At 40.7% G+C, this 13385-nt stretch overlaps 1 protein-coding gene across 4 annotated transcripts in view; it reads right to left on the minus strand.

The window, feature by feature from the left end:
• The window catches only part of xpr1b (xenotropic and polytropic retrovirus receptor 1b), a 155996-nt gene that overhangs the window by 100997 nt on the left and 41614 nt on the right, over positions 1-13385 (minus strand). For all 4 annotated transcript variants that reach the window (XM_060929362.1, XM_060929353.1, XM_060929345.1 and 1 more), the window contains exon 2: positions 3727-3778. In XM_060929362.1, the coding sequence (XP_060785345.1) occupies positions 3727-3778 (52 nt within the window). The remainder of the gene's footprint in view (positions 1-3726; positions 3779-13385) is intronic.

Genomic DNA, 13385 nt, shown 5'->3' on the forward strand with positions numbered 1-13385 from the left:
GAGGTTTACGGCCTCTTTTTCCTCAATTTGCTCTACAACCCCGATTCCAAAAAAGTTGGGACAAAGTACAAATTGTAAATAAAAACGGAATGCAATGATGTGGAAGTTTCAAAATTCCATATTTTATTCAGAATAGAACATAGATGACATATCAAATGTTTAAACTGAGAAAATGTATCATTTAAAGAGAAAAATTAGGTGATTTTAAATTTCATGACAACAACACATCTCAAAAAAGTTGGGACAAGGCCATGTTTCCCACTGTGAGACATCCCCTTTTCTCTTTACAACAGTCTGTAAACGTCTGGGGACTGAGGAGACAAGTTGCTCAAGTTTAGGGATAGGAATGTTAACCCATTCTTGTCTAATGTAGGATTCTAGTTGCTCAACTGTCTTAGGTCTTTTTTGTCGTATCTTCCGTTTTATGATGCGCCAAATGTTTTCAGTACCCGGACCCTTCTTCTACGCAGCCATGATGCTATAATTGATGCAGTATGTGGTTTGGCATTGTCATGTTGGAAAATGCAAGGTCTTCCCTGAAAGAGACGTCGTCTGGATGGGAGCATATGTTGCTCTAGAACCTGGATATACCTTTCAGCATTGACGGGGTCTTTCCAGATGTGTAAGCTGCCCATGCCACATGCACCTATTTTGTGATTTCCAATACAGAAGCATGCCTGTATGTGATGCAGTGCCGTCTAAGGGCTTGAAGATCACGGGCACCCAGTATGGTTTTCCGGCCTTGACCCTTACGCACAGAGATTCTTCCAGATTCTCTGAATCTTTTGATGATATTATGCACTGTAGATGATGATATGTTCAAACTCTTTGCAATTTTACACTGTCGAACTCCTTTCTGATATTGCTCCACTATTTGTCGGCGCAGAATTAGGGGGATTGGTGATCCTCTTCCCATCTTTACTTCTGAGAGCCGCTGCCACTCCAAGATGCTCTTTTTATACCCAGTCATGTTAATGACCTATTGCCAATTGATCTAATGAGTTGCAATTTGGTCCTCCAGCTGTTCCTTTTTTGTACCTTTAACTTTTCCAGCCTCTTATTGCCCCTGTCCCAACTTTTTTGAGATGTGTTGCTGTCATGAAATTTCAAATGAGCCAATATTTGGCATGAAATTTCAAAATGTCTCACTTTCGACATTTGATATGTTGTCTATGTTCTATTGTGAATACAATATCAGTTTTTGAGATTTGTAAATTATTGCATTCCGTTTTTATTTACAATTTGTACTTTGTTCCAACTTTTTTGGAATCGGGGGTTGCATTATTAGAAAAACCGACCTTTCCTTGTTTACCCATTTCTGGGATTTAAACTCGCAACCTTCCAGTCACTTGAGCAGAAATGATGCGTCAAGGAATAAACCCCATGTTGGGGCTGAGAAACACGTTTTATTCCTCTTGCAGCACAGCAATTTTCCAACCATTACTTCCTCCATTTATTCACGTGCATGCTTTTTATCCACTTCGGGTTACTTCTTATATTATTGAACATCCATGAAAAGTTAAACTCGTGCCTTTGCTTTCTCTTGAAGTGAACAAGACAGAACAAATGCAGTTTGTTGCTAGAAAACTGCAAAGCCCTCCATCCTGAACAGTTGCTTTGTGTGTATTTGTTGCCTACGGCTGTGGTCAAAAGTTTAAATATGGTGACATGAATGTCATGGCAATATTTCGGCTTTCAGTAATTTCTCTGAACTGTTCTTTTTCTGTGGCAGAATGATTGTACAGCGTACATCTTTAATTTAAAGAAGAAAAAAATAAAACACTAGAATTTGGTGCCCAAGTTTTAATTTTCTTTGGGTTTTCTGAAATCAACACAAGGTCAAAATTATACATACGCTCACTTAGATTATTAATTCCGAGGTGCTGAAACTTCCAAAACGTCTCTTATCTTGCCAAGGCCGAGGTCTCTTAACTTCCTGTTAGCGATCATGACTGACTGCAGCTGGTAGCTTCTCTGTGCCTTCATAAAACGGGCTTGTTTGCAGCACTCATTGGGTTGACCGACACACAATACAAAGGGAAAGTCCAAGGAGCTCAGTGCAGATCTGAGAAAGAGGATCGCAGATATACACAACTCCGGTTTGTCTCTTGGAGCCATTTCTAAACAACTGCAAATTCCAAGAACATATAAGTATGGGGTGGCACGGTGGTGTAGTGGTTAGCGCTGTCGCCTCACAGCAAGAAGGTCCGGGTTCGAGCCCCGTGGCCAGCGAGAGCCTTTCTGTGCATGTTCTCCCCGTGTCCGCGTGGGTTTCCTCTGGGTGCTCCGGTTTCCCCCACAGTCCAAAGACATGCAGGTTAGGTTAACTGGTGACTCTAAATTGACCGTAGGTGTGAATGTGAGTGTGAATGGTTGTCTGTGTCTATGTGTCAGCCCTGTGATGACCTGGCGACTTGTCCAGGGTGTACCCCGCCTTTCGCCCGTAGTCAGCTGGGATAGGCTCCAGCTTGCCTGCGACCCTGTAGAAGGATAAAGCGGCTAGAGACAATGAGATGAGATGAGATATAAGAAGTATGCAAGTTATTGTGAGGTGGAGTCACTTTGCCAAGCCACTTTGCTTCAAGAAAACCCAAACTGTCACCCTCAGCTGAAAGGAAATCAGTTTGGATGGTCAGGAACAACCTGGGAACCACCATGGCACAGCCCTGATATGAACAGGAAGCTGATGGATCACTGTCTACAGTTCAGATCACCATGGACTAAGAGGCTGCTATCCAAGAAATAACCCCCTGCTCCAAAATTGATACCTTCAAGCTTAAAGTTTGAAGCTGACCACACGGACAAACAAAAAGCCTTCTGGAGGAAAGCTGTATGGTCAGATGAGACAAAGATTGAGTTGTTTGGCCACAATGACCACCATGTACAGAGGGACACTGTACCAGCTGGTGGTGGTGGTAGGATCATCATACTCTGGGGCTGTTTTGCTGCCAGTGGAACTGGTTCATTGCACAAAGTGGATGGAATAATGAAGGAGGACGACCTCAGAATTCTTCAGCATGTTGGGACTTACAACAGGACAGTGAAACCAAACACACATCAGAGCTGGTTGTGGAGGATAAAGCAGGCCAACATTAAGCTTAAAACAAGCCCTGACTTCAACCCGATTGAAAATATATGGACCGTGCTTATAAGGCAAGTCCATGCCAAGAAAAAAAAAATTAAAATTAATCGAACTCTACCAATTCTACCATGAAGAGTCGTGAAATATCCAACCAGAATTCTGCCAGAAGCTTGTTCATGGTAAACAAAAATGTTTGGTCAAGGTGAATCTTTCAAAGAGACATTTTACCCAAATATTCGGTGTGCTGCATGTATAATTTTGTTTTTTCCCCCCAAATTAAAGATGTATGCTGTACAATCATTCTGCCACAGAAAACGAACAGTTCAAAGAAGTTACCAAAAGCCCAAATATTGCCATGACCTTCATATCCAAGATGACATTCATGTCACTGTATGCAAACTTCTGACCAGAACGGTATGAATGGGTCCAAGGTGTGTAGGTGTTCATAACAAAGGGGGTTGGTGAATGTATATGGCTGGACAACAAAATAAACCTCTCCTCTACTCTCTGAAGACTTTACGTCTGACCGTTACAAAGCGCGGACGCTGAAGATAACCGTCTCGGAAAAAAGTGAGGATTCATCATCGCTGCTATTCCATCAAGCTCATATTCATGCCATTTAACCTCGATGCTTGGATAGTTACCCTCAATGGATGGAGCCTGGTCCTGGGCGGAGTACAGCATCTCCTTAAAAGCCTGTGGAAGCAAGAGGAAAAACATGAGACACGATTTCCAGCATTCATGTTACACACCAGCAGGTGGGCTGAGGAATACGGGAACCGAGCCACGGGAGTGGAAATAATTCACTCTGACGAGAAGAGGAACTGTCTAAAGCGAGACAGGAGGAGAGGAAATGGAAATTAATAACTGCGTTTCATTGCATTTCCATTTGGCTGACGAGACGCAAGAGTCATGCAGAATTCCACACCAAAAGAGATACGTTAAAGATGGACTGCCTTTCAGATTTTTCAAGTGGATATTTAAAATAAAGTCTGCACACCCTTAAACTAATACTTTGTTGAAGCTCCTTTTGATTTAATTACGGCATTCGGTCTTTTTGGGTCGGAGTCTATCAGTCTGCCACATCTAGACTTGGCAATATTTGCCCACTCTTCCTTGCAAAATCGCTCCAAATCGGTCAGATTGCGAGGGTGTGTCTTGTGCACAGCCCTCTTCAGGTCACCCCACAGATTTTCAACTGGATTTAGGTCTGGGCTCTGGCTGGGCCGTTCCAAAACTTTTTTCGGGTGAAAGATGAAATTCCTCTTCATCTTTCTAGCAGACCCCTGAAGGTTTTGGGCCAAAATTGACTGGTATTTAGAACTGTTCATAATTCCCTCCACCTTGACTAAAGCCCCTGTTCCAGCTGAAAAAACCCCCAACAACCCCAAAACACGATGCTGCCACCACCATGCTTCACCGTGGGTATGGTGTTCTTTTGGTGATGCACAGTGTTGTTTTTGCACCAAACATATACCTTTTGGAATTGTGGCCAAAAAGTTCAACCTTGGTTTCATCAGACCATGACACATTTTCCCACATGCTTTTGGTAGAGTTGATGTTTTGTTTTTTTTTTGCGCAAAATTTAGCTGGGCCTGGATGTTTTTCTTTGACCCTACCTCATAGTCCAGACTAGGGATGTTAACCGATGACCGTTTGACCGGTGGTTGTCCGAATCAACGTCAACCGGTTAAATTTTTTTTGGTTGTCGGTTAAAAAAAAAAAAAATCAATCGTTTTGAAGCTGCCGATTTTGGAGCGGAGAACCTGGAATTCCGTGTTGTAAACGCTTGGGCCATGCCATGCGGTGTAAGGACGACAGCTGACAAATCAGAAACACCCATTCAGTCATGTCCCGCCCTCCCACCCCAGTTAAAGACAGCTGACAAATCAGAAACACCCATTCAGTCATGTCCTGCCCAGCTGCCACTCGGCGAAAGAAAAGTGTAGACACAGGCTTTTTATCTTACAAATTACTATTCTGTTTTTTTTTTAATTATTATTAGAAGGCACATGGAGTTTAGTCCTGCCTTGGCCAGTGCATTCTGAAAGTATGTTTCGGTCTGTAGCCAACAATGCATGTTATTCCAGATCATATCTCTCCACACAAACTAAAGGCGCAGATGCCGACTTTTTTTTTTTGAATCGCGCAGATCCGTTTTTTTGGGGGGGGGGGGGGGTTGGAGTGTCTGATTGTAATTTCAAGGTGGATTCTGTATTAAAATTACTAAATAGGCGGGTGCCGTTGCAGTCCATGAGGCGTGGGGGGTGCAAGAGGAGGGCAGTGGATCGGGGGGCTGCGCGCGTTTGCGCGGAAGCTGCGCAATCAGTAGATCAGAATGCGCACATTAAATTTTGCGCGGCTTTCTGATTTGCTGTTTTCTTCTCGTGCTTGTACTTCCTGTGTTTCGTGGAGTGTGGCGGCGTTTGCTTATATGCAGAATTTGCTTTGATGAAGTTGTGGTCGGACGCTCCAACGCCCCCCCCTTAGGAAAGGAAGGTCGGATCTGCGCGATTCAGCCGTGGAGAGGGCGCCATCCGCCAAAAGGCGCGCCGTTTGCATCCCTGTTAATTCCAATTCTAGAATTTTAAACTCATAGGTTAACCGACTTTAACCGGCTAATGAGGCTCGGTGGTCGGCCAAGATTTTTTTTTTAGTTTTCGCCATCCCTAGTCCAGACATATGGAGAATACGGGAGATTTGGCAGCCTCCCTGACCAGTTTTCGTCTCGTCTTTTCATCAATTTTGGAGGGACGTCCAGTTCTCGGTAACGTCACTGCTGTCCCATATTTTCTCCACTTCTTGATGACTGTCTTCACTGTGCTCCATGGTATATCTAATGCTGTGGAAATTTTTTGTACCTTTCAACAATGATGCTCTCTGTGAACGCTGGCTTTTGCTGGAGGATGCAACGGAGTAAAATGTCTGAACTTTATTTGGGGTTAATCAGAGTCATTTTAATAATAGGTATGAACCCAAAAAGACTGAATGCTGTAATTAAATTAAAAGGTGCTTCAACAAAGTATTAGTTTAAGGGTGTGCACACTTGTGCAACCAGCTTATTGTACATTTTTTTGTGTTTCCCGACACCTAATTATTTTTGTTTAGTCGACCGAAAGCTACCGAATTCGAATCACCGACTTATTACAGAAAAACATACATCACAATGACCAAATGTCAGAGGGAACAAAATTTCGCTGATTTTATGAACTGTCTAGCTTTAAAGTAAAGCAAGAGCTGGGAAGAAAAAAAAAAAAAAAAACACATTGCATTTCATAATAATAATAATAATTTGAATGAACTCTGCAAGCGAGGCCAGCGTGTCCGTTTTATTCATCAGGATGTTCCCATATTCTCAGTGTTAAAATCTTAAAAATGTCCCCTCCCTTGAAGAACTTCTATGATAAATTACACTGTACGTTTTACGATATACTGGTTTGCTCATGTTGCACTGAAAGCAAATTGTAAAATTAAATAAACCAAGAAGTTTGATGATAGTTTTATTTAATGACCAGAAATACAAGTTATTTAACTAAAAATAAGGGGGAAAAAATTACTTCCAAGCCAACTTTTTAAAATAATGAATCAGATGCTTCCAAGATTTCAATTATGAAACATCAAAAAAAGATATACAAAAAAAAAAAAAATACGTGCAATATCTCAGAAATGTGTACTGTGACCATCACAACTGATCACAGAATCCAATTTATATAAAAGTTATACTATGTTACAACATCACCAACAAAGAAAATTCTCCAATTCAAATATTTCAGTTGTAAAGTTGTGATGAGACATTCGCTGGTGAAAATAAAAACGAATGAAGCTTGAGAAATTGACCGAGCTGCAACAGAACTCGTAGCTTAGCTTGGTTAGAAGGTTAGTTCAACATTGAAAATACGACAGTTTTTCCAGAATTTGACAAATCTTGACAAAAAAGTTCTAAAGTGCTGGTTTAACAAGCTCTTTTAACCTCGGAACACCCAGAATATGATATTCATTAAAAGAAAATTTGGTTTCAGGTCACTAAATGTAATAGAAATCGGCTGTAACGTTGCTCTAAATATCAATGAGGACTTGGAAAGTTCAAATAACTTCAACAAACCACAACCTTCGACATTAAAAAGTAAACTTCTCATATAATATTATTATTACTACAATGAAGTAGTAGTTATATTCATATTATAAAGTTCACTTTTAATGTTGAAGTTTATGGTTTGTTGAAGTTACTATTAGTTTACTTGAACTTTCCAAGTCTTCATTTATATTTACAGCAACATCAAGGCCTATTTCGATTACAGCAATATTCCGTACGCTGCTGTGAAAAAGTCTTAGCCCCCCATCTTTTTTTTTTTCCATACAAACGTTTTTATAGATTTCAAGTTTATGACTTCTACATTATCGAGGAATATGGACTATTCTACTATTCCATGAGACCACATTTCAGATTAAACAAGAACACAGGAGTCATCTATATCCCCCGCCCTATATACCAAGTTTCAAGTTATTATTTGTCACGTTTTTCAAGCTCTGCTGCAGGAAACCAACCCAACCTCTTTATACTGACCTCAGCAGCCCATGGCATAATAAGCCCACCGGACTTTTGGTCCAGGTGAGCTAAAATTTCTCATATGAGTGATTCCACGCTTATGGGTACTGAAATGGGGACATGAACTTATTTTTAAAAATTCACCTAAAACCATTTCTTTTTTTTACCATTAGGTCACAAAACATGTAATCTTTAATGAATGATATGTTAAAAGATAACTTTAATTTTCTGAGATGTAATAAAAACATATTTATATGCCAAAGTCAGAACGTAACAGAAGTGTTGTGGACATATATATTCTCAATTTTAACAATGTAGAATTACTTTTTGAAACATAGGAAGGTGATGTTTTAGCAAATATAATTAATAAACATGTGTAGTAGAATAAACATACACATTCTTTCAATAAGATTAACATGGTATATAGCTAGATTGTAATTAATTTGTAACAGACGCGAGATGGACAATCGTAACAGAAGTAATGTAACAGACATCATTTTGGAACTCATAGGCTTGACTTTGGCATATAAATATGTTTTTATTACATCTCAGAAAATTAAAGTTATCTTTTAACACATCATTCATTAAAGATTACATGTTTTGTGACCTGATGGTAAAAAAAAGAAATGGTTTTAGGTGAATAAGTTCATGTCCCCATTTCAGTACCCATAAGTGTGGAATCACTCATATTAGGGTTGGGCGGTATTACGGTAAGAAGGTATCCCGAGGTATCCAAAAGTACCAACGGTATCGGTCTCATTACCGTCATTTAAAAAAAATATATAATATCTAAATAAATATGGAGTACATGAGGTCATAATATAAAATAATAAATTGAAGATCATCCCGAATAACTGTGTGATCGTATTTTCACTAATTCTATCAATTTCCTAAAGAAGTTCTCATTGCGTGCAGGGTTGTTTATGTCGTTACCATGGCAACCCTGCGTGACATTTGGAGTCTGACAGAAAGCTTCGCAAGAGACTGAGACCGGGGGTGTCATGGCTCAGATGGCTAAGGCACCGTACCATAAATCCGGGGACCCGGGTTCGATTCCGACCCGAGGTTATTTCCCGATCCCGTCTCTCTCTCCCCCGCTCATTTCCTGTCTCTCTATACTGTCCTATCTATTAAAAAAAAAAAAAAGAGACTGAGACCGTGGTTGAAAGATGGCAAGTCAAGATAACAAGTTAGTGGCAAAAAAAAAATACAACATCGGCAGTGTGGCAGTATTTTGGTTTCAAACCAAACGAAAAATCTAATATGTCCCCTAAGGCACACCATAGCCTGGGGTACTCCACTTCCACGAGATCTCTCCAATGAGTTGTGTTTTGAGTAGGTTACATGAGTAACAACAAGGTAAAATAATATAACGTATGACATTTGGGATGTGGGTAATAAACGTTTGAAATGTCATCTACTGAAGAAACGGAAGAAAACACCGTAGCGTAAACTGTTCGGTTTCTGGTGGGAATTAGCAATGCGCTTGCTATCTTTGTTGGGTGTTAAACCGTATGGATTTAAGTGGAATAATTGTAAGGAGTTATGTGATCAAGACAGCGTTTTAAGCAAGGTAAGGCCATTTGATTATTAATTTCCCCGCCATGGCATGACGTGGGCCCATATGATTTTGCCTTGTGCAGCTATCACGCATTTGAATTAGGTTCGCCTCATTTGCGCTGAAGAATATGGTTTATCGCGCAGTCTAAACGGACTTGGGTGTTGGTTGATTCTTTTTCTTTTTTTTATTTCCCATGCTTGAAAGGGTATGATCCTGCTCATCGTGTACTTTTTTTTGATGGAGTAGGTGAAATAGTGCTGCAAATGGCGTTTCAACGCAGACGTGTGTAAACGACAGTTGAATGCTATTTTCAAGATGAAGGAAGAGTTGCGTGATGCTTTGAAATATCTCTTAATCCATTCATCAATGCACAAAATTCGCTTTGCTGCTTAATCCATACCACAATGCACACAATTCGCTATGCTGCTTTTAAATAGTACATTTGAGGCATAGGCGCACGTTACACAGTAGGCCGAAACAAAATATTATTCTTTTCTCGGTAATACCGTATACCCCGGGAAAACACAGACAGTTTAAAGGTATCAAAATTTGGATACCGCCCAACCCTAACTCATATACATTACTTAAATCAACACATATACCAACGTTCAAGACCATACCACTCAGTTTTCAAGTTCTGCTCCAGAAACAAAACCTACCCCAGTGTTTTCCCCAGAAAAAAAATTAAAGCCCTAAATTCTGGCATGATAATACACAGACAATTGAGCACCAACAGCGCGAAGCGAAACTAGGAGGGTCCGGGGACATGCCGCCGCGGAAAATTTTTTGAAAATAGATGCTCTCAGGTGCATTTTCAGGGTCTCGGAGGTTTTAGATCTATTATAGGATAGATTTTACCAGTGTTTCAGTGATTTCTGACCTAAACAGTGTTAATGTATACACATTTGAAATTTCACCTTAAAGGAACAGTCCACCGTACTTCCATAATGAAATATGCCCTTATCTGAATTGAGACGAGCTGCTCCGTACCTCTCCGAGCTTTGCGCGACGTCCCAGTCAGTCAGACGCAGTCAGACGCGCTGTCACTCCTGTTAGCAATGTAGCTAGGCTCAGTATGGCCAATGGTATTTTTTGGGGCTGTAGTTAGATGCGACCAAACTCTTCCGCGTTTTTCCTGTTTACATAGGTTTATATGACCAGTGATATGAAACAAGTTCAGTTACACAAATTGAAGCGTAGCGATTTTCTATGCTATGGAAAGTCCGCACTATAATGACAGGCGTACTAACAGCTTCTGCGCGCTTCGGCAGCGCATTGATACGAAGCTCAGATGTATATAAAAAACAAAATCGCAGATTTATAACTAAATTTTTATACGGCGTAGTGATTTTAACTTACTACTTTTGGTGAGGTAGTGACCTCGACCCTGAGGCTTTCCGTTTAGATTAAAACACGCGATCGTATTGGTTATGCGGAAAACGGAGTTACGACGGCGATCAAATATTTTGCGTGATTAGTGATAACTGTAGACTTTCCAGTGGACTACGACCTTTTTAAGGGAACGCGATGTAGTTGACCGTTTATCATGTCCCAGGTCAAGCCGCCATTTTTCCGCAAATTTGCAGAATTTTTGCCAAATTCTGAATATTCACATCGAAGATTTAGTTTTATCTGGATTATTTCTTTCATCGTTTTATTTCAAATTAAAACCAACGTCACCGTTCAAAACCGTATAGTTTATTGACTGAGTATATTTACTGGGGTACCCCCACAGTACCCAGTTTCTGAGACAGACCCAACTTTGGTTAACACAGGTACTGATTCCATGACGTATTTGGTTTACTGAAAGTTAAAAACATGAGGTAATACAGTGGTGGGCAAAAGTTTACATACCCCAACAGAATGTTTTGTTTCTCGCCTATTTCTAAGAGAAATTGAATGATAATACACAAAAACCTTTATTTCACTTGTGGTTAATGGTTGGCTGAAGCCATTTATTGTCAAGAAAATGTTAACTCTTTTTAAACCATTATGACAACAAAAAAACTACACAAATGACCCTGATCAAAAGTTTACATACCCCAATTCTTAATACTGTGTATTTCCCCCTTTAACATCAATACCAGCTTGAAGTCTTTTGTGATAGTTGTCAATGAGTCTCTTTATCGTTTCAGATGGTAAAGCCGCCCATTCTTCTTGGCAAAAAGCCTCCAGTTCCTGTAAAGTCTGGGGCTGTCTTGCATGGACTGCATGTTTGAGGTCTCCCCAGAGCGGCTCAATAATGTTGAGGTCAGGAGACTGAGGCTACATCCACACGACAACGGCAACGAGATGTTATTTAAAAAAACATCGCGTCCAAATGGGCAACGATCAGTAAAATATCAGGTCCATATGGCAACGCAACGCTTGCTGAAAACGATGCAATACACATGCCACACCTATAGGGGCGCTGTAAGACGGTCCCTTCAGAGACACCAGAACAATAGAAGAAGTAAGGACGCATGCGCATAAACTATTATGCGCGAGACTTCATATTAGTCACAAAGTCAGGAAAATCTGTTCGTAAAATTACGTTATAATGACCAAATACAATGAAAAGTATTTTTCCAGTCTCACCTGTGAAAGGTAATCCCATGTGATCTCGTTTGGACGGTAAACCTGTTGGTACAGTTAAACGCAGCACATGAATCTTTATTCTCCACTTTGACCTATCCAATATGGCGGCGAGGATGACGTATGATTCTACGCGGAAGGCGGCGTCTTTAATGGTCCGGAATAAATTGAATGCTACACGTTGATGGATTAATTTGCTCTTCTACGCCCTTTTTGAGGAATGTATTGTAGGACTAAAACCAACATCTGAAGAGGTGAGATTGCTCCTTTTTTTCCCTATTTTTGCTGGCGGGATTGACTCTGCCCTAACTCACTCTCTCTCACTTTGCACCATTACACAATAAATATTCACAGTGAAAATATTTTGTAAGCGCGTTTCATGAACCAAGTTATAGGATTTGTTGACAACTCGCATCGAGTTCGTTACACTTCTACCCGGCGTGAAGCACTCACAGTCATGTGGTTGTGACGTCATCGTAAACAAATCCGTTCTACTCATCCAGACGACTTCATAATGGCAACGTTGCCAGATCTTTCCACTCTGGAACCCGTTCTCAAAAAGATTGCGTTTTGGGCACCCAAAACGCCGGTGCCGTGTGGACGCCAGGCCTAAACGATAAGCAATTGTATCAGAGTCACCTGAATCCGTTGCCGTGTGGACAGGGCCTAAGACCTTCACTTTATGCTGTTGTAGCCACTGACAAGTTGATTTGGCCTTGTGTTTTGGATCATTGTCGTGCTGGAATGTCCAAGTTCGTCCTATGCGCAGCTTCCGGGCTGAGGCGTGTAGATTTTCCTCCAGTATTTTTTGATAAGTGACTGCATTCATCCTGCCATCAACTCTTACCAAATTTCCAGTGCCTTTGTAGTTCACTCATCCCCAAAACATCAGAGATCCACCACCATGTTTCATTGTGGGAATTCGTAACGATACACCCAACTCACGATTCAATTCGTATCGCGATTTTTGACCCACGATTCAATACACCCACGATTTTTTTTAAATGTTTTTTTAAAGTAGTAAATTTGACTTATTAACATTAACTATTTAATAACAAATAATTCAGACCATTGCAGAGTGAGTAATATGTATGCAAAAATGAACAAATGTATATCCAAAGATTGTTTTATTTCTCAAAATAATACTGTTGAGCCGGAAGCTCTGTTTTTTCAGTTCTGAAAAAGTCATTTTTCCAAATCGTGTAAATCCGTTAAGATTTTTTTTGGGGGGGGCGGGGCTCTCTCTCACTGTCTCACTCTCATAGGGCAAATGATTTGTGATCGCGGAAAGCAGATGGAAATTACGGAATTTTTATGGTGAAACGTTGCTCGCGTGTCAAAATGTAACTGCCGCAGAAGGCTTCCGCCCAAGCAGACATGCCTTCAGTGTTGCCAGATATTGCTAACGTTTTCCACCCCAACATATGTTCAAAACCAGCCAAAAAGCACCTAAAACCACCCAATCTGGCAACACTGCATGCCTTTCCGGTCAAGTGATTGTGATTGGCTTGTGGCACACCTAGCCAGCCAATGAGCTGCTTGTTTACAGATTCGCTCCCCGCGTCGCAACCAGAACGGCGACCGCTTAAAAGAAATGAATGCTCTGCCAGTGGCGAGTGTGG

Source organism: Neoarius graeffei, chromosome 1 (assembly GCF_027579695.1).
Source record: "Neoarius graeffei isolate fNeoGra1 chromosome 1, fNeoGra1.pri, whole genome shotgun sequence".
NCBI classification, from domain to species: Eukaryota; Metazoa; Chordata; class Actinopteri; order Siluriformes; family Ariidae; genus Neoarius; species Neoarius graeffei.